This window comes from Leucoraja erinacea, chromosome 9, assembly GCF_028641065.1.
Source record: "Leucoraja erinacea ecotype New England chromosome 9, Leri_hhj_1, whole genome shotgun sequence".
Taxonomy (NCBI): Eukaryota; Metazoa; Chordata; class Chondrichthyes; order Rajiformes; family Rajidae; genus Leucoraja; species Leucoraja erinaceus.
Genome location: NC_073385.1, coordinates 66,159,358 through 66,186,649, shown reverse-complemented (window position 1 = coordinate 66,186,649; position 27,292 = coordinate 66,159,358). Strand labels below are relative to the sequence as shown.

The 27,292-nt window shown below is 45.8% G+C and overlaps 1 protein-coding gene across 2 annotated transcripts in view; it reads left to right on the top strand.

Moving 5' to 3' along the window:
* The window catches only part of eif2ak4 (eukaryotic translation initiation factor 2 alpha kinase 4), a 123,347-nt gene that overhangs the window by 44,910 nt on the left and 51,145 nt on the right, over positions 1-27,292 (top strand). For both annotated transcript variants that reach the window (XM_055641080.1, XM_055641079.1), the window contains 8 exons: positions 3,971-4,093; positions 5,045-5,149; positions 9,303-9,366; positions 13,016-13,095; positions 16,092-16,193; positions 21,364-21,414; positions 23,009-23,245; positions 26,404-26,479. In XM_055641080.1, the coding sequence (XP_055497055.1) occupies positions 3,971-4,093; positions 5,045-5,149; positions 9,303-9,366; positions 13,016-13,095; positions 16,092-16,193; positions 21,364-21,414; positions 23,009-23,245; positions 26,404-26,479 (838 nt within the window). The remainder of the gene's footprint in view (positions 1-3,970; positions 4,094-5,044; positions 5,150-9,302; positions 9,367-13,015; positions 13,096-16,091; positions 16,194-21,363; positions 21,415-23,008; positions 23,246-26,403; positions 26,480-27,292) is intronic.

The following is a 27,292-nucleotide window of genomic DNA, read 5'->3' as shown; positions in this document are numbered from 1 at the left end:
GCTGTATCGCTTTTAAAAATGTTTAAATATTTTTATTAGAAGCAGTGTACAAAAGTATAAACCGTGACATATGACACAATACATTTATTGTACAGCTTCAATTTTAATTTTAGCAAAGATGAAATAGGGAAAGAGAGAAAGAGCAAGAAAGAAAGATAAGGAGAATGTGTAAGAATTGAACCCCTAAACTACCAAATGAGTGTAGTCGAAGAGTGAGTAAGTAAATGAAATAGGCAAAACGTAAAGAAATAAAAAGACAAAAAAGGAAAGAAAAAAAAGTGTTGACATATACCTGCTTCATTTCTCTCCCCACCCATCACCCAGTCTATAAATCGGTTTCATTCCGAAGTTGTGTTGCACCATACTATCCTTGTAATAAATCAATGAATGGTGTCCATGTCTTCAAAAATTGCTCTGATTTTCCTGCTAAGACAAGTCTCCTTTTTTCTAAATGTAGCATCTCAGACATGTTTGTAATCCACATTTTAAGAGTAGGGGCAGCTGTATTTTTCCAAAATTTAAGTACGAGTTTGTCAGACCATAATTAAGGAAACGTCTTTGAAATATTGATAGCTCAGGGCAGGCTTCTGCTGTTCCGAAAATAATCAGTTTTGTGTGGGGGTCCAGTTTTGTTTTTAATGTTTTTGAAAAAATTTCAAAGATTCCTTTCCAAAAGTTATGTAGTTTTATGCAAGAGGCAAAGGAATGTGTTATAGTTGCTTGTTGAACGAGACATTTGTCACAAATAGATCTTATTCAGTTTAGTCTCTGAGTAGTAGAGTCTGTGCAGTATTTTGAATTGGATTAAAATGTGTCTAACATTAATCTTATATATATATATAGATATAGATAGATAGATAGATATGCCATTTATTGTCACTATACATGTACAATGAAATTAAAAGCTGCTCGTACTCAGTGCATACATATAATTCAGTACAAAAAACAAGAAACAGAAAACAAAAACAGAAGGGAGAAGGGGGGGGGGGGGGGGGGGGGGATAGTAGGTGCACAATTCTACGGCGCTATATACATATATACAGATGGAAGTCCGGGTGTTGGGCTGTGAAGTCAGTGCATGTGTGAATTAAGAGTAGTTGTAATTTCCGGAAACAACTATTCCTGAGTCTATTTGTCCTGGATTTGATGCACCTATAGCGCCTATATATATATATAAGAGATATTTTTCCCATCTGTCTTTGGAAATTTTTAGGCCTAATTCCTCTTCCCATTCTCTTCTAATTTCCGTCTGAAGATGGAATTTCTATATTTAGAAGGGAAGTATGATGTTGGATTGTTTGACTCTGAATTTCTATTCATACCTTCGTCTAATATATCTGGCAGCAGAGTTTAATAATCATGGGTATATGTTTTCAAATAATCTCGAATTTGAAGATATCTAAAATATTGATTACTTTTCAGACTGTATTTCGACTGTAATTTCTGAAATCACAGGAGATTTCCCATCTCGTACAGGTCTCCAAGCTTTTTAATTCCTAGTCTTTCCCAATAAATAAGTTTTATCTATAATAGATGGCTTAAACGACGGGTTATTAGCTATTGGTGAAAGAAGAGATAACTTTCTTAGTTTTAAAGTTGTATCTCTGAACTAAACTAATCTACTCGTTCTCAACTGGCACACAGCTAACAATGGCCTGTTTCCGCTATCATCATTACTTTTGTGCATATCTTTCATTCATTTGTTCTATATCTCTCTCCATCACCATCTATATCTCTCTTTTCCCTTTCCCCTGACTCTCAGTCTGAAGAGGGTCTCGACTCGAAACGTCACCCATTCTTTTTCACAGAGTCGGGTTAACACAACTTGAGACGGACACAAAAAGCTGGAGTAACTCAATGGGTCAGACAGCATCTCTGGAGAAAAGGAATAGGTGACGTTTCGGGTCGAGACCCCTTCTTCAGAAACGGTCTCGAGCTGAAATGTGTGCCAACCCTGGGCGAGAGTTGGCTAGTTGTGTAGTTTGCTGGGTCAGCTGGAATTATGTATTGTCTTGGTTAGCAGTGGATGTGAGTTCCCTGGCCCTTTCTCACACGGTCCCCTTGCCATCAGCCACATTCTTGTGGCTTCCTGAATCTCTGGTGATATCCCTGGCAGTTGACAGAGGTTGGGCAAACTTGGGGTGTTTTCACTGAAACATCAAAGGTTGAGGGTGGACCTATTGGAAATATAATAAAATGATGAGAGCCATAGACAGGTTAGACAGTCGGAACCTTTCTCCCAGGGTGGAAAAGTCTGAGACGATGTGGCATAGCTTTAAGGTGAGAGGGACAAAGTTTAAAGGAGATGTGTGTGGCAAGTATTTTTACTCAGCGGGTGCTGGGTGCACCTGGAACATGCTGTCAAGGGTAGTGGTGGAGGATGATACAATAATGGCACTTTAAAGCGGCAGGGTCTCGCAGCGGTAGAGTTGCTGCCTTACAGCGCCAGATTCCCGGGATCGATCCTGACTACGGGTGCTGTCTGTACCGAGTTTGTACGTTCTCCCCGTGACCTGCGTGGATTTTCCCCGGGATCTTCGGTCTCCTCCCACATTCCAAAGACGTACAGTTTGTAGGTTAATTGGCTTCGGTAAAGATTGTAGGATAGTGTTAGTGTACAGGGATCGCTGGTTGGCACGGACTTTCTCCGGGATCTCCGGTTTCCTCCCACACTTCAAATACGTACAGGTTTGTAGGTTGATCGGATGGGTATCATTGTAAATTGTCCCCAGTGTGTGTAAGGCAGTGTTAAATTGCGGGGATCGCTGGTCAGCATGGACTCTGTGGGCCGAAGGGCCTGTTTCTGCGCTGTTTCTCAAAACTAAACTAAACTAAACTAAAGGAGGCTTTTAGATAGGCACACGGATATACAGGTAATGGAGGACTATTTAGCCATATGTAGGCAGAGGAGATTAGTTTATCTTGGACGCATGTTTGACACAGACATTGTGGGCCAAAGGGCCTGTTCATGTGCTGTGCTGTGCGGGGAATGGGAGAGTTTCCGAGAAAACTCGTGCAATATAATTCCCCCGGCTTTCCCAATAGGCCCACACATCCCAGGAAGGCAGAAAAATAACACAAGGTTTTTCAACCCTGCATCTTTGCACAATAGTGAGATAAAGCTTCTGTGCCGTCTTGTCTGAACGATGAGCAATTGCGCTGATGAAAGTGCCCCTCTCACCTTAAACCTCTGCCACATCGTCTTTGTATTCCCATCCTGGGGAAAAGGTTCTGACCCGCTTCCCCATGTTCCCCAGGCTCTCATAATAATTTTATAAATTTCTATCAGGTCTACCACCATAATATCACCAGAAATTCTGGAACCCACTGAGGTTCATAAGTTCTAGGAGCAGTAAAAAGGCCATTCGGCCTATCAAATCTATTCCGCCATTCAATCATGGCCGATCTAAGACTGCAAAAAGTTGTGACCACTGCCCAATCCATCACCGACCGGCTCTGACCTCCCCACCATCAAAGGGATCTATCGCAGTCGCTGCCTCAAAAAGGCAGCCAGCATCATCAAAGACCCACACCATCCTGGCCACACACTCATTTCACCACTGCCATCGGGAAGAAGGTACAGGAGCCTGAGAACTGTAACATCCAGGTTCAGGAACAGCTTTGTCACCACAGCCATCAGACTATTAAAAAATGATGACAAATAAGCTCTGAACTACAACAGACTATTATTATTATTGCACTATATGTGTTTATTTATTGAGTATGTGTGCATGTGTGTGTATATATATACACACTGAACCTTTTTCTTCCGTTATGTACTATGTTTACATATTCACATATTCTGTTGTGCTGCAGCAAGCAAGAGTTTCATTGTCCTATCTGGGACACATGACAATAAAACACTCTTGACTCTCTTGATCATATAGATTACTCAATAGCTTGAATCTGAAGTGTTGAGCGTGCAATGATACTGCCGTGCATACAAATTGCTTGTCCCTGGCTGTTTCAGATGGAGTACTGTGAGAAAAGCACTCTCCGAGACACAATCGACCAAGGGCTGTACGCGGACATCAGCCGCCTTTGGAGGTTATTCCGAGAAATCCTCGATGGACTGGCCTATATCCATGAACAGGTTGGTTTGACGAGGGCCGTAGATGTAACCATGCTTTAAAATACATCATGTTTTCGTTTCAGATACAACACGAACACACGCCCATTTGTTTCACCGGTTCCACACCGACCATCAGACTGAAGAAGGGTCTCGGCCCGAAACGTCACCCATTCCTTCCCTCCACAGATGCTGCCTGTCCCGCTGAGTTAAGAGCCTGTCCGGGGTGGGAGATTGCAACCTTCATGTGGTCCGCCCTGTTTCAACGAATGCAATCAACCCGGCGTGCACAATCAAATAAGATCAAATAGAACAAGTTGTTCTACCACATTTTAATTCAAAAATATTTATTCAAATATTAAAGTAGTATTTACAATACAATAAAACAAAACACAACCATAATACAAGACGAACAAATATGCTAAGCAACTGCTAAACAACTATATTGCAATCCTTGACCAAGGTCGCGGCCCGTAGACAGGGCGTATTCCCTTTCTATCCGCACCCGTGCACAGACGTTTCCCCGGAAAAGGGGCAGGCAGCTGGCTCGGGTAGAGCCCTCCACCGTCTGGCGCCTTGACTCGCGGATGGCCGACTTGGCCATCGTCCTACAACATTAGGCTGTGCACGCCATCCGCAACAAGAAGAGCCTGTCCCACTTTCACAACCTAATTCACAACCTTTTTTACTCGTGGACGTTTTTCATCATGTTGAAAATACACCCCGACCTACTTGATGCCACGAGTACCTACGACTAGCATCACGACCCGCCTACGACCTCGTGACGACCATGCTGCGAGTATGAGTCAAAGGCAAACTCGGCAGAGGTCGTGAATTTGGTCGTGAAAGTGGGACAGGCCCTTTAATCCAGCATTTTGTGTGTATCTCCAGCAAACCAGCATCTGCAGTTCTTTCCTACACATGTTCTCGGGGCAAATGTTTTTCTGACCAACCTTTTCTGTTCTCTCATTTCAGGGAATGATCCATAGGGATCTTAAACCTGTTAATATTTTTCTCGATTCCAATGATCATGTGAAAATAGGAGATTTTGGTTTGGCCACTGATCACCTTGCTAACATGGTAAGTTGTGATTTTGTAGTGTATTGCGTTTCAAACAAATTGCTTTTTAAGGAGTGTGCATGCAGTGTAAGATGTGATCCAAGATTAGTGATACATTTTGCGTGGGCTAATTGTGCTTTTGCTCTAGTAGGTTTGGGGAGACCACTATTGCACGCTCTCAAATATTATATGTTGAAGTCAATGATTTCTGACCTTTTAACAGTGCTTTTGTTTATGTAATTCTTCGATGTGGTCCTTGCCCTTATTTATCCATACCTGAAAAATAATTCCATTACCTTGTGGTAGCCTGCGAGAAGTGGCTCACCTATTGATGGCAACTTGTCCTTCTCCAAAGTAGTTATTGTCTTGTGTACTGAGGTACAGTGAAAAGCTCTTGGTGCGTGTTAACCAGTCAGCAGAGAGACAAAAACATGATTACAATCGGGCCAATTACGGTGTGTAGACACCAGAGCTGCTAAATAGTACGGATTTTCCGAAATGCGATAAGAATACGGATGTACGGATTTGTTGTGTAAAATACGGATTTTAAAAAAATCAGCCCGACTTCCTGTTTCACCTTGCTGCTTAAAAAATGCAAGGATTGGAAAAACACCAGGACCAGACAGATTCAGTAATGAATTTTATAAATGTTTTTACGACACAGTGACCCCAAGTCTCCAGAAAATGTATACATACGCTTTTAAAGAACAAACCTTACCTGAAACACTTAGCAGAATCAACGATCACACTAATACTTAAAAAAGATAAAGATATAGAAGAACCAGGATCATATAGAGCTATTGCTTTGTTAAATACGGATCAAAAAATATTAGCGAAAATATTAGCTAGAAGACCAAGTCAATATGTCAGTAAATTAATAAATAAGGATCAAACGGGATTTATACCTAAGAGACACTCATTTAATAACCTGAGACGTCTGTTTAACATAACGCACTCTCACAAACCTCAAGAACAATAGTTATCTATCATTTCATTGGAAGCAGAAAAAGCGTTTGATCAAGTAGAATGGGATTATATGATTAAAGTATTGCAAAAATTTCAAATGGGAAAGAGCTTCTTCGCATGGATAAAATTATTATATAACAAACCCACGGCTAGAATATTAACTAATAATATACTATCTACGAAATTCCAATTATCAAGGGGCAATAGACAAGGATGTTCATTATCACCGCTGTTATTCGCTCTGGTAATTGAACCTTTAGCTGAAAAAATTAGAACATACCCGGACATTTACGGTTATAATACAAAATATTCAAATAACAAAATATCCTTATACGCAGACGATGTACTACTGTATATCACAAAACCCCAAATCAGTATACCAAACATATTAAACCTAATTGAGGACTTTGGATCTTTCTCAGGATACAGAATAAATTGAAACAAAAGTGAAATTATGTCGATAAAACCGAAAGACTCAACACATCTCTTGAAATTCCCCTTTTAAATAGCCACAGAAAAAAATGCAAGGATATAAAAAGTCATACTGTACCTCTAAAAATTATAGCAGATTAAATCTATTAGTATTTTAAATTTCAAGATCTGGATGATTATTTTTGTAAGCTTTGATCTGCCTGTCCCGCTCCAGCTTTAAACAGCGCTGTGGGCATTACTATGGCCACAGCGCTATGGGCCACAGACCTAAGTGCTTGGACACGTTAGAGGCAGGAAACATGTTCCCAACGTTGGGGGAGTCCAGAACCAGGGGCCACAGTTTAAGAATAAGGAGTAAGCCATTTAGAACGGAGATGAGGAAACACTTTTTCTCACTGAGAGTGGTGAGTCTGTGGAATTCTCTGCCTCAGAGGGGAGGCAGGTTCTCTGGATGTTTTCAAGAGAGAGCTAGATAGGGCTCTTAAAGGTAGCGGAGTCAGGGGATATGGGGAGAAGGCAGGAACGGGGTACTGATTGGGGATGATCAGCCATGATCACATTGAATGGCGGTGCTGGCTCGAAGGGCCGAATGGCCTACTCCTGCACCTATTGTCTAAACTGTTCAGGGAGGGAGAAGGAAAGAGGGAGAAGGAGAGAAGGAGAGGGAAAGAGAGGGAGGAAGAGAGGGAGGGACAGGGGGAGGGAGGGAGGGAGAGGGAGGGAAAGAGAGAAAGGAGAGAGAGCGAGGGAGGGAGAGCGAGGCTTCCACAGTGGCTTCTACATCATCATCTGGTGCTAAAAGCAGGCAGCAGCCATTCAAACACCAGTGTACAAAGAGATGGCAATGAATGCACTGTCAAATTAGGGGACCAAAACTGCACACAATACTCCATGTGTGATCTCACTAGGGCCCTGTACAACTGCAGAAGGACCTCTTTGCTCCTATACTCGATTCCTCAGATTTAAAGATTGAAGTTTGTGCTAATGCAGGTACTTAAAATGATAAAAGGTTTTTGACAGGAGTTACATTACAATTAAAACACAGAGTACTTGTGCTATGACTCCAGGAAAGCGCTCAACCAAGTAAACCAAGCGCAAAGCCAAAGTAGTATCTAATTATCTAACTAAATATACCAACTTAAAATAAAAGCTCCGTTTGCAAATTACAGCTACCTACATATTAACTAGCTCTTTTTAAAAAAAAACTAGTCCTGTAGATGGAAGTATATCATTGGGGTTAGCAAGTGGGCACCTCCCTTCACTGGTGTTTAGTTGAGTTAGGCCCAAGACACCTCGGGAAGGGATGATCAGGGTGGGATGGTGCAGATCAAGGCAGCCATAATGATGTATCTACTTACTGTTGGAATCAGAAGGCCCTGTAGTAGACCTGGAAACTGAAAGTTTTATCATGCGTGCTAGGTCAATTGAATTTTGAAGGTTGGAGGTTGAAGACGTGTGGCAGATAAGGGTATCAAAATCAGGTAAATAGTTTAGATTATCAGTGAATGGGAAAAGGGGGCTGTGCGGCCTTTACCCTTTACACATTCCTCTATACTCTTCAAAGACAATCAGACCGATTTCTGTTAACTTTTCCCACAAGGTAATAAGAATCAAGGCTTCAGGAATATAAAGATGCCCTTGGTTCTAGTTATTTTGGAGAGGGTAGCTCACAACACCAGATATCTGGGTTCAATGCTGAACTCTGGTGCTCTCTCTGTCTGGCAGTGTCTCTGTGACCGCGGAGGTTTTCTTCCAGACGGCCGAGTTTCTCCCTGCATTCCACAAATGTGCTGGTTAGTAAGTTAATTGGCCACGGTAAATGATCCCATGTTTGTAGGTGAGTGGTAGAATTTGGGGGACATTGACGAGAATATGGGTAGAATGAAATGGGATTAGTGTACGTGAGTGGCTGATGGTCACCATGCACTTGATGGGACAGGGACAAGGACGGCACGGTGGTGCAGCGGTAGAGTTGCTGCCTTACAGCGAATACAGCGCTGGAGACCCGGGTTCCATCCTGACTACAGGTGCTGTTGGTACAGAGTTTGTATGTTCTCCCCGTGACCTGCGTGGGTTTTCTCCGCGACTTCGATTTCCTCCCACACTCCAAAGACGTACAGATTTGTAGGTTAGTTAACCTAGCCTTAGCAGAAGATTGAGAGGGGATCTTATAGAAACTTACAAAATTCTTAAGGGGTTGGACAGGCTAGATGCAGGAAGATTGTTCCCGATGTTGGGGAAGTCCAGGACAAGGGGTCACAGCTTAAGGATAAAGGGGAAATCCTTTAAAACCGAGATGAGAAGAACTTTTTTCACGCAGAGAGTGGTGAATCTCTGGAACTCTCTGCCACAGAGGGTAGTTGAGGCCAGTTCATTGGCTATATTTAAGAGGGAGTTAGATGTGGCCCTTGTGGCTAAGGGGATCAGGGGGTATGGAGAGAAGGCAGGTATGGGATACTGAGTTGGATGATCAGCCATGATCATATTGAATGGCGGTGCAGGCTCGAAGGGCCGAATGGCCTACTCCTGCACCTAATTTCTATGTTTCTATGTATAACTGTAAATTGTCCCTAGTGAGCATGTGTGTAGGATAGTGTTACTGAGCGGGGATCGCTGGTCAGTGCGGACTCAGTGGGCTGAAGGGACTGGTTCCGCGCTGTATCTCTAAAACAAAAAAGGAAGCTATTTCGATGTTGTATTGTTTCTGACTCCATATGAAGCCAAAAACTGTGACCTAAATTTAAAACGTTCACATTTCAATTATTCTTTTCCACAGGAAGGTAACAAGAAGGAAGTCGATGGAAGTGGATCGTTTGACATTATTAAATCAGACCCAACAGGTAAGGATTCATTTTCTAGGTTCCAGTTTCCACCCTGTGGCCCACTGACAGTGCAGACACTAAGCAGTGCCAACACAAGGGCAATTAAATGCTGGGAACTAGGCTGAGATATTTAACCCAGGGCCCACCATGATAGGATAGTGCACTGGCATGTGTGTAGGTAGACAAGTTGCATGTTGCAGGGTTGCAATTATTTTAAATACAAAGGATGTTGGAAACATGTTGCAGTTCAGGCAGAGGGAATCACAGTTAATGTTACAGGTCGATAACCTTTACATCAACCATAATGTTTCTACCTCCACAGATGCTGCCTGACCTGCTGAGTGTTTCCTGGTATTGTTTAGTTTAGTTTAGTTTAGAGATACATCGCGGAAACAGGCCCTTTGGCCCACCGTGTCCGTGCCGACCAGCGACCCCCGTGCACTAACACTACACGACACACACTAGGGACAATTTAAAGGGCCTGCCCCACTGACGAGACCTTTCAGCGACTGTCTTCGACCTTCAAGGGAGGGGGTTGTGTGGGGGAGGGGGGGGTGTGGACGTCGCGCGCAGAGTCCGGCACCCCGTCCAACTCGTGAACCGATGATCGGCTGTGAGAAGGAGGGGTGGTGGTGTCGGCGGTAAGCGAAGGTCCGAAGGTCGGACAGCTGGCCGGGCTGCCGACCGACAGGACAATGGGCGAGGCGCTGCTGCTGCTGCACTCCATGGGCTGCACTACGTTGGAACGGGTGAGGCCGGGGCCGGACGTGGCGTTCCGACCCGACAGTCCCCTCGACCCGAGTAGTAGCGGTCAAATACGGGACAAGAGTGGTCCCGTATGGGCCAAACCAATTTAGCCCAATATATGGGATGGCCCGACTCATACGGGGCAGTTGGCAACCCTAGTGGTGCTCCACCTGCTGGCCAGACACCAAACTAGCTCTTTCACCATTGAATTCTTCTTCTTGGGCCTGACTTTGTCAGGAACCTCTCTTCAACCTGCCCTCCATGGGTAACTCTGCCATAGCTCCAAAGATAGACATAAAATACTGGAGTAACTCAGCGGGACAGATAGCAACTCTGGAGAGAAGGTATGGGTGACATTTTGTGTCGAGACCCGTCCCGAAACGTCACCCATTCCTTCTCTCCAGAAATGCTGCCTTTCCCACTGAGTTGCTCCAGCAATTTTTTGTCGACCTTCGGTGTAAACCAGCATCTGCAGTTCCTCCCTGCACGCTGGCATGGCTCCAGATGGTTTAGCTCTTAGAATCCATGCAAGCTTCACCACCACAACAAGGTGGTGACCCTCGGAGATGAGATCAAATGTATTTGGAGTAGATCAATATTTGAGGAATGTTGAGGAATGAAGCGTATGAGGAAACTGGCAGAGAAGATGAATTGAGGCTTACACAGATGAGCCATATTTTGCTATCTCAGTATGTATGAATAGCAGGGCAGGCTTGAGGGGCCTGATGGACTAATGCCCCTATTTCCCTGTGTGTATTAAGGTTAGGGTTGCCAACTGCACAGTATTAGCCGGGACATCCCGTATATTGGGCTAAATTGGTTTGTCCTGTACGGGACCGCCCTTGTCCCATATTTGACCGCTACTACTCGGGTCGAGGGGACTGTCGGGTGGGAGCGCCGCGTCCCGTCCCGACGTAGTACAGCCCATGGAGTGCAGCAGCAGCGCCTCGCCCGTCCAGCTGTCCGGCCTTCGGACCTTCGCTTACCACCGACACCACCGGTAATCGGTTCACGAGTTGGACGGGGCGCCGGACTTTGTGCGTGACGCCGCGCGGCCCCGGGCCAAAACTCTTCAGCTGGCCCGCCGGCTGGGCTTTGTGTGCAGTTCAGCACCCGGGCCAACTCATCATTCACCCAGCCACGGTCAACGAATTGCCGTGGGGAATTTGTCCCGTATTTTGACCGTTTGTCCCTTATTTGGGAGTGAGAACGTTGGCGACCCTAATTAGGGGAGAGGTTAAAATGTTATCAATCGATCTTGAGTCCCACATTTTATCTGCATTTGTTGAGGCTTAAGTCCTTTTGGTCAGACGACCATCCAGCCAATCCTAACCTGATGTTACACAAAAATGCTCGAGAAACTCAACGGGTGCAGCAGCATCTATGGAGCGAAGAAAATAGGCGACGTTTCGGGCCGAAACCCTTCTTCAGACTGATGTTGTCTGGTTTTCATATATCATTATCCCCTGTTCTCAGTGGGCAGTTGACAATATCTAGCTTGCTGTTTCTATCATATAATTTTTAATCGGATATTTATATTTTAAAATCTAGTGCAGATTCAAGTAAACCATGACTGCCTTGTAAAATCTCAAGTTTAATTTAATTGATTACTTTTATTTAATGTAATACTTTATCAACCCTATGCTGTTTGCATGCCCTTATTTGATCCTTGCTTTCCTCTTACATTGCATTCATGCAGTGAGTCACTATCTGTTTTCTTTTACCTTTTTAGTTTAGTTTAGAGATACAGCATGGAAACCGGACCCTTCGGCCCACCGAGACCGTGCTAACCAGCGATCCCCGCACACTAACACTATCCTACACACACTGGGGACAATTTACAATCTTTACCAAAGCCAATCAACCTACAATCCTGTACGTCTTTGGGGTGTGGGAGGAGACCGAAGATCTCGGAGAAAACCCACGCAGGTCACGGGGAGAACGTACAAACTCCGTACTGACAGGCCCCGTAGTCAGGGTTGAACCCGGGTCTCTGGTGCTGTAATGCAGCAACTCTACTGCTGTGCCACCATGCCCTAAATTCATTGAAATCTTACTTTGTTTAAGCAGTCAGCACATTGCTTGCACCTGAAGATTCTGCTCCTACTGCTAGAGGCTGTTCAGTATTAATTCTGTTCACATGCTTGACAAGATGTGATCTTCTGGATGCAATTTGGTTCTCTAGATCTCAGGAAAAAAACTTGGGATCACTGCAGATTTCCCAAATTGATTCCTGGGATGAGGATGAGAGAAATTTAAGGGAGGTTGCCTATATGAACTAGAGCCTGGAGGAACGGGATCACATTGCAAGGGATTGTCCATCTGATGTGATGATCTGATCCAGGGTCTTGACTTGAAAATTCTACATCCGTCTGACTCCACAGATTCTGGCCCGACCCGCTGAGTTCCTCCAGCCTATGTCGACACAGAATGCTGGAGTAACTCAGCGGGACAGGCAGCATCTCTGGAGAGAAGGAATGGGTGACATTTCAGGTCAAGACCCTTCTTCAGATTGAGAGTCAGGGGAGAGAGAGACTAGAGATACGAAAGTGTAAGGTGTGAAAATGACAGATCAAAGCATAATAAGGAAATGTAGATTATAATAAGGTTCATTGTTAGCTGACGGGAGGGGTACAAGGAGGCATAAAATTAGTCAAATTAATCAGAAAGACAGTTAAACTAGTTGGAGAACTAGGGTGGGGGAGGGACGGAGAGAGAGGGGAAGCAAGGGTTACTTGAAGTTGGAGAAATCAAAAATTTTACCGCTGGGTTGAAAGCTGCCCAAGCGAAACTTGAGATGCTGTTCCTCCAGCAGTTTGTTTTCTGCTCCAGATGCATGTTCAGACTCTTGTGTCTCTATAAGTCCTACTTTGAACTCGATTTGTGTAAGTGACCAGCTCTGCATTTGTGTCAATTGCAGATCATTTAACTGGAATGGTTGGCACTGCCCTGTATGTGAGCCCAGAGGTTCAAGGCAACGCAAAGGCTACTTACAACCAGGTAAGCATCGTGTCTGTATGAAAGGAACATTAACACTGATTTTGAGAGGTACTGAAAACGGCCTATCACATTGTGACTGGTTTAAACCAGGGGTGGGGAACCTTCTCATGTTGGAAAGCCACATTAAGTTAGCTGTAATCTAATAAGGCCGCATCCAAGAAACTTCAATTAGATATACTTCAAAATGTACATTGTTTTGTAAAAATCTAACTACTATGTACTAACTTCAAGACATTGTTTATTAATTCTAAAGTTAACTAACCTTTTAATTACTTTGTTGTGACTGCATTCTGGAGTCTAGAGTCGCATTAGAACTAAATTATCAGTAAAACAGGTGTTAAAATCGCCCTCAAGACTTACTAATGTTTTAATTGTGGCTGTCAGTCGGGGAGGATTATTTAGTTGAATCTTCTTTTACTCTTTGGTATTTTAAATACGTTCATTTTAAGATTAAAGTAAAATAATAAAAGACGAACAAAAACGTGTTAATAAAAATAAAAGGATTTGTTCTCCAAAATTTGGATTCATTCAAAAGGCCGCACTTCGTGGCCTAGAGGCCGCATGCGGCCTTAAGGCTGCAGGTTCCCCACCCCTGGTTTAAACATTGCTCTCCATATGTGCCTGCATGATTTTAATTTATTTTTTGTCCGCTAACCTGTTGTGATAATAGACAATAGACAATAGGTGCAGGAGTAGGCCATTCGGCCCTTCGAGCCAGCACCGCCATTCAATGTGATCATGGCTGATCATCCACAATCAGTACCTCGTTCCTGCCTTCTCCCCATATCCCCTGACTCTGCTATTTTTAAGAGCCCTATCTAGCTCTCTCTTGAAAGCATCCAGAGAACCTGCCTCCTCCACCCTCTGAGGCAGAGAATTCCACAGACTCAAACTCTCTGTGAGGAAAAAGTGATTAGTTTGGCACCTGAATGTGTTGCTGCTGTGGATAGAAGCTGTAGATAGAGCTCTGAGCTCTTCATGCCACATTGACTGCTCAACGAGTATACACCACTAGGAGATGTTGTTCTTGGCTGTGCTCAGCAACTCTCCATTTTAATAACTATCTTCCAAATGGGAGTAAATCCTATCTTGAAGAACTCTCTCCAATAGTTTCCCTAACACTAACATGAGGCTCGCTGGCCTATAGCTCTCTGGATTCTCCCTACTTCCTTTCTTAAACAAAGGAACAACAGTGGCCACTGACTCTCCAGTCCTCTGGGACCTCGCCTGTGACTGGAGAAGAAACAAAGATCCTCGTCCAGGCCTCCGCAATCTCCTCTCTTGCCCCCCTCAATAACCTGGGATAGATCCCATCAGGCCCTGGGGACTTACACACCTTAATGTTCTTCAAGAGTCTCAGCACCACCTCCTGTTCTATCTCAAACTGCCCTGGCATATTTGTATTCCCCACACTGATCTCACTGTCCTCAAAGTCCTTCTCCTTGGTGAATACAGGTGCAAAGTATTCCTTTAGTACCTCACCTACATTCTCCAACTCCAAGCATAAAATCCTTTATCTCTGAGCGGTCCTACCTTCTCCCTGGTCACCCTCTTATTTTTAACGTACGTATAAAAAGCCTTGAGGTTTTTCTGTAATTTGACGCCTATGAAATTTCTTGGCCTGCTTCTGGCTCCTACTTGCTTTATATTCCTCATAGAAACATAGAAATTAGGTGCAGGAGTAGGCCATTCGGCCCTTCGAGCCTGCACCGCCATTCAATATGATCATGGCTGATCATCCAACTCAGTATCCCGTACCTGCCTTCTCTCCATACCCCCTGATCCCCTTAGCCACAAGGGCCACATCTAACTCCCTCTTCAATATAGCCAATGAACTGGCCTCAACTACCCTCTGTGGCAGAGAGTTCCAGAGATTCACCACTCTCTGTGTGAAAAAAGTTCTTCTCATCTCGGTTTTTAAAGGATTTCCCCCTTATCCTTAAGCTGTGACCCCTTGTCCTGGACTTCGCTAACATCGGGAACAATCTTCCTGCATCTAGCCTGTCCAACCCCTTAAGAATTTTGTAAGTTTCTATAAGATCCCCTCTCAATCTCCTAAATTCTAGAGAATATAAACCAAGTCTATCCAGTCTTTCTTCATAAGACAGTCCTGACATCCCAGGAATCAGTCTGGTGAACCGTCTCTGCACTCCCTCTATGGCAATAATGTCCTTCCTCAGATTTGGACCCTCAGATAAGCCCTGTCTGATGCCACCTTCTTAAACCTGACATTCGCTTCCGTTTCCTTCCCGACCAAGTTTATAATGTCCTTGGTCATCCACAGTTCCCTTACCTTGCCGTCCTTATCTCTCCACCTTACATGCTGATCCTGCACTTTGATCAACTAGTCTCTAAACAAATCCAACATGTCAGCTCTGAATTTACCCCAAAAACAACCGCTCCCAATCTACCCTCCCTCGCTCCTGCCTAATGACATTTTAATCTGACTTGCCCCAATTAAGTACCTTCTCCCCCTCTATTCAAAACAATTAATTAAAGGATATAGTGTGTAGGAAGGACCTGGAGATGCTGGTTTAAACTGAAGATAGACACAAAATGGTGGAGTTAACTCAGCGGGACAGGCAGCATCTTTGGAGAGAAGGAATGGGTGACGTTTCGGGTCAAGACCTTTCAGAATAATTAAAGGACAAAGTTACTTGGCACTTTAAGAAAAACAAAATCAATGGAATCACAAAACAAATAACATAATTAAAAAAAAAATTCTAGGAAGGAATTGTAGATGCTGGTTTACACTGAGGATAGACACAAAAAATGGTGGAGTAACTCAGCGGGACAGGCAGCATCTTTGGATAGAAGGGTCTCGACCCGAAATGTCATACAGAGGTGCTGCCTGTCCCGCTGAGTTATTCCACCATTTTGTGTCTATCTTTGGCGATTAAAAAAAAAAATGTTTGGATTTGCCTGGTGATGAATGAATGATATTCCTTCTGTTGCCGTGTGTACAGATGTTGATAGTTCACTGTCATCTCTTGCAGAAGGTGGACTTGTTCAGTTTAGGAATCATTTTCTTTGAGATGTCCTATCATCCCATGGCTACTACTTCAGAGAGAATTTCCGTGCTCTGCAAACTTCGAATGGTAGGTACAACCTGTTCTTTGTCAATGGGGTTGTAATTGATTGGAAATGGATTGTAACTATGAGGCAGGTAAGTGTCCGCCGTGGAGAAATACTCACGGCCAGGTCAGTCATACAATTAAAAGCAACAAATCACTCAAAAACACATTTTAACGTGAATGGGGGCGCTGCAAGCCGGCGCCCTGTCAGCAGCGTCTCCGTTTTTTTTCAACTTTTTTTGTTTTTTTAGTATGTTTTAAAGTATGTTTTTTGTGTTTCTTTGTGTGGGGGTTGGGGTGGGGGGGAAACTGTTTTGGTCGCCTCCTCCATGGAGAGGCGATTTTTTTCCAGGTCGCCTCCCCCGTGGCCTAACAACGAGGATCGGGCGGCCTTTCCCGGAGACTCACCCGGGGCTTCAGCGGCGGGCGCAGCGTGGACTCTCGGCGTGGAGCGGGCGAGCCCTCGCTGGGGCTAGCCGGAGGGGAGCGCTCCGTTTCGCTGGCCCGCGGCAGCCGGCAGCCTGAAGCCGCGGTCTGCACAGCTCCAGCTGGCGCGGCGTCTACAGCCCGGGATCCCTCGTGGGGGACCCGGGAGAAGAAGGAGCTTCCACCGCCGGCCCGCGGCCAACTTCTACCGCGGACCCGGCGTGGACTTACCATCACCCCTGGAGTGGAGCTTCGACCGCCGGCCCTGCGGTCTGCGGTGCTTCTGGCTGCGGCGCAAATTTTAAATCTTCGACCGCTGGCCTGCGGCCTACACCAACCTAAAGCCGCGGCCTCCGGTTGAGGAAGAGCCGACTCTGGACTGACTCTGGACTCTGGTCCCGACCACGGGGGGAAATGGAGGAGGACTGGCCTTCCACCACAGTGATGAATGCTGTGGTGGATGTTTGTGTTGAATTTTTATTGTGTATTGTGTGTTCTTTCTCATTGTACCGCTGCTGACAAATTCATTTCTCTTGCAGTGTGACGAATATACCCGTATTGTATTGTATTGTACATCCACCACAGTGACTCCTACACATTCCTCACTGTGATGGAAGGTGAAATAAAGTTCAAGTCCTTCCCTTGTTGTTCTTCCTCGGTCGGGGGCCTCGAGCCCTCTGTTGACGGGACGGTCTTGACTCCCGTAGCCGGTGGCGTTCAGGCCCTCCGCATCGAGGCGTTCAGCTCCTGCATCGAGGGAATGTCAGCTCCCCCGCGCCGGGCAATCGAAACTCGCATCGGGGCTGGTCGAACCTTCCGCGGCGTTGGAGCTCCCGACTAGCCTCTCCCGAAACTGTTTAATTTAGTTTAGAGATACAACGTGAAAACAGGCCCTTTGGCCCACCGACTCCGACCCGTATCCTATCCTACACACCATGGGTAATTTGCAGAAGCTAGTCGTCGGCCTGTACACGATCCATATCCCCCTATTCCCTGCACTTCCATCTAGAAGCCTCTTACTGCCTCCACCACCACCCCTTGGCTGTGCGTTTCAGGCCCCACTACTCTGTGTAAAAAAAAAAACTTGCTTTGCACATCTCCATTAAACTTTCCTCTCTCACCTTATGGCTATGCCCTCTAGGGTTGGACATTCCCAACCTGGGAAAAAGTGTCTGACTCTCTACCCTGTCTATACAGTGGCTTGCAAAAGTTTTCATACCCCTTGAACTTTTCCACATTTTGTCACGTTACATCCACAAACGTAAATGTATTTTATTGGGATTTTATGTGATAGACCAACACAAAGTGGTGCATAATTGTGAAATGGAAGGAAAATGATTCATGGTTTTCAATTTTTTTTACAAATACAAAACTGAAAAGTGTGGCGTGCAAAAGTAATCAGCCCCCCTGAGTCAATACTTTGTAGAACCACCTTTCGCTGCAATTACAGCTGCAAGTCTTTTGGGGTATGTCTCTACCATCTTTGCACATCAAGAGACTGAATTTTTTGCCCATTCTTCTTTGCAAAATAGCTCAAGCTCAGTCAGATTGGATGGAGAGCGTCTGTGAACAGCAATTTTACAGAGATTCTCAATTGGATTTAGGTCTGGACTTTGACTGGGCCATTCTAACACATGAATATGCTTTGATCTAAACCATTCCATTGTTGCTCTGGCTGTATGTTTAGGGTCGTTGTCCTGCTGGAAGGTGAACCTCCAAGTCTATTTGCAGACTCTAACAGGTTTTCTTCCAAGATTGCCCTGTATTTGGCTCCATCCATCTTCCCATCAACTCTGACCAGCTTCCCTGTCCCTGCTGAAGAAAAGCATCCCCACAGCATGATGCTGCCACCACCATGTTTCACAGTGGGGATGGTGTGTTCAGGGTGATGTGCAGTGTTAGTTTTCCGCCACACATAGCATTTTGCATTCAATTTTCATCTCATCTGACCAGAGCACCTTCCTCCACATGTTTGCTGTGTCCCCCACATGGCTTGTGGCAAACTGCAAACGGGACTTCTTATGGCTTTTTTTCAACAATGGCTTTCTTCTTGCCACTCTTCCATAAAGGCCAGATTTGTGGAATGCACGACTAATAGTTGTCCTGTGGACAGATTCTCCCACCTGAGCTGTGGATCTCTGCAGCTCCTCCAGAGTTACCATGGGTCTCTTGGCTGCTTCTCTGATCAATGCTCTTCTTGCCCGGCCTGTCAGTTTAGGTGGACGGCCATGTCTTGGTAGGTTTGCAGTTGTGCCATACTCTTTCCATTTTCGGATGATGGATTGAACAGTGCTCCATGAGATGTTCAAAGCTTGGGATATTTTTTTATAACCTAACCCTGCTTTAAACATCTCCACAACTTTATCCCTGACCTGTCTGGTGTGTTCCTTGGGCTTCATGATGCTGTTTGTTCACTAATGTTCTCTAACAAACCTCTGAGGCCTTCACAGAACAGCTATATTTATACTGAGATTAGATTACACACAAGTGGACTCTATTTACTAATTAGGTGACTTCTGAAGGCAATTGGTTGCACTGAATTTTATTTAGGGGTATCAGAGTAAAGGGGGCTGAATACTTTTGCACGCCACACTTTTCAGGTTTTTATTTGTAAAAAAATTTGAAAACCATGTATCATTTTCCTTCCACTTCACAACTATGCACCACTTTGTGTTGGTCTATCACATAAAATCCCAATAAAATACATTTACGTTTGTGGTTGTAACGTGACAAAATGTGGAAAAGTTCAAGGGGTATGAATACTTTTGCAAGCCACTGTACCTCTCATAATTTGATATATTTCTATCGTCTCACTTCAACCTTTCACATTTCCGGCATCCGCAGTTTTGCAATCATGGATGCCCTTCTGCAACCTCGGATGTTCCAGAGAAACCAATCCAAGTGTATGAAACATCTGCCTGTAGCTGAAACCCTCTCATCCATGCAGCATTTTGGTAAACCTCCTCTGCACCTCCTCTCCACATTTGTCCTGTTTATGGGGCAACCAGAAGCGCACGCAATACTCCAAATGCGGCCTAAAGGGGCTGTCCCACTGTACGAGGTAATTCAAGAGTTCTCCAGAGTTTCCCCCGATTCGAACTCAGAGAATTACAGTAATAGCCGCTCGTAGGTACTCAGGGCTCTCGTGGACATTTTTCAACATGTTGAAAAAACTTCACGAGCTTACCGCGTTTCCCGAGTACCTGCCGTTAGCGTTACGAGCCGCTAAGAGACGTCCCGATCTCCGACGTATCCACTGCGTACATTCTATGTGTTTACCACGAGTTTGATTAGGTTTTAAACTCAGGAGATCTCTTGGGTAAACTCGTATAATGGGACAGGCCCTTAACCAAACTCCTATGGAGCTGCAATATGACTTCCTGACTCCAAAATTCAATGTACCCAGCAATGAAGGCAAGCGTATCATATGCCAGGGGTTGGCAACCTACAGCCTCCAGGCCGAATGCAGCCCATAACCTGAAATCATCCGGCCCGCAGGCGGATTGTTTTCCCCGTAATCAACCTGCCCGCCGAGCGCGGCCGAGCTCTGGCCGTACCACATCCTGCGCAAAGCCGCCGGCACGGCCGTGCACCTTCTGTGAACACGTTTAAGAAAGAACTGCAAATGCAGGAAAAATCAAAGGTAGACAAAAATGCTGGAGAAACTCAGTGGGTGAGACATGCGAGGATTGCATGAGGCTACCTCACCTGCTGAGTTTCTCCAGCATTTATGTCTACCTTCTGTGAACATGTGATTTGATGCCTGCCATCCGGGGCGGGATGGGAGCGGGATCCATGTGTATAGATGTGGCCCAACGTGTCCCGGCCCCTATGCAGAACAAGGTTGCCCACCCCTGCCATATGCCTTCTTTACCACACTATCTACTTGTGCTACCACCTTCAGTGAGCTGTGAACTTGGACTCCAAGATCCCCCTGCACATCAATGCTGTTAAGGGTTTTGCCATTAACCATATCCTCTCTCCTTACATTCAATCTCCCAAAGACAATCTGCCATCTCTCTGCCCATCCCTGCAGCTGATCTATATCCTGCTGTATCGCTTTATATTCTGTCTTTTGTGTCTGTCTGTCTGTCTGTATAAATCCTATACATGTAAAACTGTCCCTAGTGTGTGTGGAATAGTGTAAGGTGCGGGGATCGCTGGTCCATGCGGACTCGGTGGGCCGAAGGGCCTGTTTCCGCACTTAATCTCTAAACTAAACTAAATAACTTCATCCCCACGGTCTTCAGACTTTTGAACAGACCGTATATAATGACATTATTCCTAATTTTCCATTCTACCTCAATGTGGCACTCATACTTCTTATTTATCTGCACTTTTCCTGAAACTATGCACAGTATATTCTGCCCTCTGTTCATTTTTTTCTGTACTCATGATCTGCCAGGATAGCTCAAGGGCCTGTCCCACTTTCATGACCTAATTCACGACCTCTGCCGAGTTTGCCCTTGACTCGTACTCGCAGCATGGTCGTCACGAGGTCGTAGCAGGCCGTGAGGTCTAGTCGTAGGTACTCGTGGCATCTAGTCGGTCGGGGCGTTTTTTCAACATGATGAAAATGTCCACGAGTAAAAAAGGTCGTGAATTAGGTTATGAAAGTGGGACAGGCCCTTCACCAAACACAGTTTTACAGTGTACATGAAAATAATGAACCAATCCCAGTACTATGTGCTCGTGTACCCAGGAGAGGGAAATTAAATGTTAGTTCAATGAAGATATATTGCTGATTGAAACTTTTCCTCTCTCCCAGCCAACAATTGATTTTCCTGAAGATTTTGATGAAGAACAATATTCAAAACAGGTACGCCCTTCAGCTCTGCTTGTCCAGCTGTGACCAGTCAGCCATTGGCTCGTAGGTTGCGGGGCAGGGATTATTTTCAGAAATTGTTGTTTTTTTTAGTTTAGAGATACAGCGCGGAAACTGGTCCTTCGGCCCACCGAGTCCGCACCGACCAGCGATCCCCGCACATTAACACTGTCCTACACACACACACACACTAGGGGCAATTTACACATATATCAAGCCAATTAACTTGCAAACCTGTACATTTTTGTTTAGAGATACAGCGCGGGAACAGGCCCTTGCGGCGCACTTTATCGGTCACTTTTGGAAAAGTAGCGGTCTTGATCTCAGTCATAAGTGATAGGAGCAGATTTAGGCCATTCGGCCCATTAAGTCTACTCCGTCATTCAATCATGGCTGATCTATCTCTTCCTCTCAACCCCATCCTCCTGCCTTCTCCCCATAACCCCTAGCACCCGAACTAATCAAGAATCTAGCTATTTCTGCCTTAATAATATCCATTGACAGCCTCCACAGCCTTCTGCGGCAAAGAATTCCACAGATTCGCCACTCTCTGACTAAAGAAATTCATCCTCGTCTCCTTCCTAAAGGAACATCCTTTAATTCGGAGGATGTGACCTAATTCTGCTCCTATCACTTATGACCTTAGAAGACTGAAGAAGGGTTTTGGCCCGAAACTTTGCCCATTTCCTTCGCTCCATAGATGCTGCCTCACCCGCTGAGTTTCTCCAGCATTTTTGTCTACCTCTGACCTTAAGGCCAGTTTGTTTTTTAACTAAAGATTCCAGCATCTGTGATCTCTTCTGTGTCTATATAACAGTATAATAGAGAAAGGAGACATGACTTTGAAATTGTCTTAAGATGGCTGTTGTCAATTTGTCTTGATCTCATTAAACAGAACTGTTAGAATGGCTGAGTGGTCAATTGAAGATAGACACAAAAATCACAGATTCTGGGCTGACCCGCTGAGTTCCTCCAGCCTATGTCGACACAGAATGCTGGAGTAACTCAGCGGGAGGCAGCATCTCTGGAGAGAAGGAATGGGTGACGTTTCGGGTGGAGACCCTTCTTCAGGCTGAGAGTCAGAGGAGAGGAAGAGTAGAGATAAGGAAGGGTGAGGTGTGAAAATGAGACATCAAATGGGACGAGATCAAGGGCAATGTAGAATAGATCATTGTTAATTTGGGGATGGTGACAACAAAGCATACAAAGATAAAACATTAATCAAGGGGTCAGCCAGACTGGTCAGAGAACTAGGAAGGGGGAGGGATGGAGAGAGAGGGGATGCAAGGGAAGTTAGATAAGTCCATGTTCATACCGCTGGGGTGTAAGCCAACCCAAGGAAAATATGAGGTGCTGTTCTTCCAATTTGCGCTGGGCTTGACTCTGACAGTGGAGGAGGCCCAGGACGGAAAGGTCAGTGTGGGAATGGGAGGGGGAGTTAGAGCATTTAGCAACCAAGTGATCAGATAGTTTTAGGCGGATTGAGCGGAGGTGTTTGCATGGAGGCTCAGCACAAGCTCTCCGTTGTCCCACGGGTTGCGCACAAGACCGAATATCCCGTTTGCTCCTTTGTTTGTTCTCGTCAAAGAGGTTGATCCTCGGGTGGTTGCTGAACCATGACCCGGCCAAACGTCCCACTGCCGTGGAGCTGCTGAAGAGCGAGCACCTCCCGCCCCCCCAAATGGAGGAGTCGGAGCTTCACGAAATGCTGCACCACACACTGGCCAACAACAGCAGCAAGGCCTACCGAACAATGCTGACGCAGATCTTCTCTCAACGCATCACCCCTGCCATGGATTTCACCTACGACTTTGACATTCATAAGGTAGGAACTTGATGCCGCCAAGATGTCACGTGTCCCAGATAGAACAGTGCAATTCTAAAGGGCCTGTCCCACTTGGGCGTCATTTGCGCGTCATTTACGCGACATCATTTACGCATCAATACCCGCGCATGGTGTGCATTACGCGCGCATGGTGCGTGCTGATGTAGGCAGTGACGTGCGGACGCGCACCGTGCCCCAGGATTTTGGGATGTACAAAATCTTCACGCGCCATCACATGTGGTTAAAGTGCACCCTGTCAGATTTTATTAAAGGCCATTTTTATACATTTTGGTTTCAGCATGTCGAAATTACAGCTGTGTTTATACATAGTCCCCCCAGTTCAGGGCACCATAATGTTTGGGACACATGGCTTCACAGGTGTTTGTAATTGCTCAGGTGTGTTTAATTGCCTCTTTAATGCAGGTATAAGAGAGCTCTCAGCACCTAGTCTTTCCTCCAGTCTTTCCACTCTGCTGGACTCTGAATTTCTCTCAGTCCTCTGGTAGGCTGCTTTTTATGACAAATGCACACGCACACACACACACACACACACACACACACACACACACACACACACACACACACACATATCGATTTTTATGACGAGGAATTAAATGTTATAACAAGAGCAATCAGATATAGGAGCAAAGAGGTACTTTTGCAGTTGTACAGGGCCCTAGTGAGACCACACTTGGAGTATTGTGTGCGGTTTTGGTCCCCTGATTTGAGGAAGGACATTCTTGCTATTAAGGGAGTGCAGCGTAGGTTTACAAGGTAAATTCTTGGGATGGCGGGACTGTCATATGCTTAGAGAATGGAGCAGCTGGGCTTGTACACTCTGGAGTTTAGAAGGATGAGAGGTGATCTCATTGAAACATACAAGATTGTTAAGGGTTTGGACACGCTAGAGGCAGGAAACATGTTCCCGATGTTGGGGGAGTTCAGAACCAGGGGCCACAATTTAAGAAAAATGAGTAAGCCAGTCAGAGGGCGGTGGAGGCTGGTTCTCTGGATGCTTTCAAGAGAGAGCTAGATAGGGCTCTTAAAGATAGCAGAGTCAGGGTATATGGGGAGAAGGCAGGAACGGGGTACTGATTGTGGATGATCAGCCAGGATCACATTGAATGGCGGTGCTGGCTCGAAGGGACGAATGGCCTACTCCTGCACCTATTGTCTATTGATTGACATCTACTACAAACCTACTGACTCCCACAGCTATCTCGACTACACTTCTTCCCACCCTTCTTCCTGTAAAGACTATCCCCTACTCCCAATTCCTCCATCTACGCCGCATCTGTGCCCAGGATACCAGGACATACTGGATGTTCTCATTCTTTTAGGGAAAGGGGGTTCCCCTCTTCCGTCATAAATGAGGCCCTCAGTAGGGTCTCCTCAATATCCCGCGGCTCCGCTCCGCTCATGCTCCCCCTCCCCCCCAGTCGCTAGTCCTCACCTTCCGCCCCATCAGCCGTCACATACAACAAAATCATTCTCCGTCATTTTCAACACCTCTAACGAGATCCCACCACTAGTCACATCTTCCCATCTCTACCCTTTTCCACTTTCCGCAGAGACTGTTCCCTCCGCAACTCCCTGGTTAACTCATCCCTTCCCACCCAAACCACCCCCTCCCCAGGTACCTTCCCCTGCAACTGCAGGAGATGCAACACCTGTCCCTATACCTCCACCCTCGGCTCAGTCCAGGTCAGTCCTGCCAGGTGAGGCAGAGGTTCACTCGCACCTCCTCCAACCTCATCTACTGTATCCGCTGTTCCAGGTGTGCACTCCTGTATATCGGCAAGACCAAGCGCAAACTGGCCGATCGTCTCTCTCTCCCCCTCTCCTCTCTCTCTCCCCCTCTCCCCCTCTCTCTCCTCCTCCCCTCCTCCTCCCCACCCTATCCTGCCAGTTCCACTGTTCACATCCAGATATGCCTTTGTTATCACCTCTTCCACAGCCAACAATGGACCTTTGTGGGCTCCACCTTTCCTTGGTCATTGGTGCCAGCTCTGATTTGTTCTGAACATTTTCATGCCTCCAGTTGCCCTCCCATCCCTCTCCCCGTCCCCCTCCCCCCTGACTCTCAGTCTGAATGAGGGTTTCGACCCCGAATCGTCACCTATTCCTGTTCTCCAGAGAGGCTGAGTTACTCCAGCATTTAGTGACCATCTTCAGTGTAAACCAGCATCTGCCGTTCCTCCCTACACCTTTGTCTTCATTGTGAATTGTACAAAAGCCAGCAAACGTTCATTGTGGTGGTTTCTCTTGTTTGGCAGACTGCAAGAGTGGGGCGCTGTTGTGTATGGCTGCTCTGCAGTGTATGGCAGTCCATTCTTTCACCCTTTTATTTTATTTTTAGTGCTGTTCACACAAAATGTTTGTTGGAGGTCTTTTATGTGGTGGGTGGGAGGAGGGGAAGGGGGAAACTTTATTTCCTGGTCGGAGAGGGAGCTTCCCTCCGAGTTGCTTCTTTGCCCCTGTCCTCGCCCCCTACCATCGACACCATCACGGAGCGGGCGATGCCTTACTGGGTTGCTGTGACCGCCGACTCCACCATCCGAGGAGCTGTGGCTGCGGGCGTCCAGCCGCGGGTGGGCGGGCGGCGCTGGATTTAGAACACCGCGGAGCCTGGGATCCCAGATCGCCAGAGTCGGAGCTCCAACCAGCGCGGCCTGAGGACTACGGGAGCCGCGGTCTCCGGGGAGGAAGCGGCCGCTCCAGACATTTCCAAGCCGCTGAGGAGTGTTCACCCAATGCCGGAGTTCCATCTTCCCGGCAAGAGGGCCTGAAAACATCGGACTGGCTGCGGAGGCCACAAATAGGCCCCGACCTCTGGTGATCACAGAGGAAGAGGACTGAACTTTCTGATGCCTTTCCTCACGGTAGAAAATGTTGATTCTGTTGTGGGGGGACCTTCATGTTGAATTCTATAATGTGTTGTGTCATTTTTAATTTTTTTTAATTTTTCTATGGATGTCAGGAAACTTAATTATTTCTTCTATGTAAAGCACTTTGGTTTCAACGCGAGTTGATTTAAACGTGCTATATAAATAAAATGTACTTACTTACTTTTGTTCCAAAGAGTCGGTAGAAAATGTGGTTCAGATTGTGATTTAATCAGATCTGTCCAAAATTGTAACGGGTTTTTCTGTGTTCAGGGCAGTTTCTCATTGCAGCACAATATGGTGCAGGAGTTTGTCTGGGAGACTGTGTGTCGTGTATTCAAAAGGCACGGTGAGTGAACGACATTGTCATGACCTTGTCCACATCCACTGACCAAACCCCATCCTTGGTGTCACCTCACTTAACTCCAGTGCTCTGTGTCTGGCATAAGCTGCCTTGTTTTACGTTAACATGTACTTATGCTGTGAGTGGAGGGGGGGGGGCGAATAAGACGTTGGTAAGACCACATTTAGAATATTACATAGAAACTCGCTAGAATTTAGAAGATTGAGGGAGGATCTTATAGAAACTTACAAAATTCTTAAGGGGTTGGACAGGCTAGATGCAGGAAGATTGTTCCCGATGTTGGGGAAGTCCAGAACAAGGGGTCACAGTTTAAGGATAAGGGGGAAATCTTTTAGGACCGAGATGAGGAAAACTTTTTTCACACACATAGTGGTGAATCCCTGGAATACTGAGAATACTCTGGAACAGGATACTGAGTTGGATGATCAGCCATGATCATATTGAATGGCGGTGCTGGCTCGAAGGGCCGAATGGCCTACTCCTGCACCTATTTTCTATGTTTCTATGTTTCTAAACATAGAAAATAGGTGCAGGAGGAGGCCATTTGTCTCCTCGAGCCAGCACCGCCATTCAATATAATCATGGCTGATCATCGAAAATCAGTACCCCATTCCTGCTTTCTCCCCGTATCCCTTGATTCCGTTAGCCCTAAGAGCTAAATGTAACTCTCTCTTGAAAACATCCAATGACCGGGACTTCTGTGGTAGAGAATTCCGCAGATTCACAACTCTCTGGGTGGAAAAAGCTTTTCCTCATCTCAGTCCTAAATGGCCTACCCCTTATTCTTAAACTGTGACC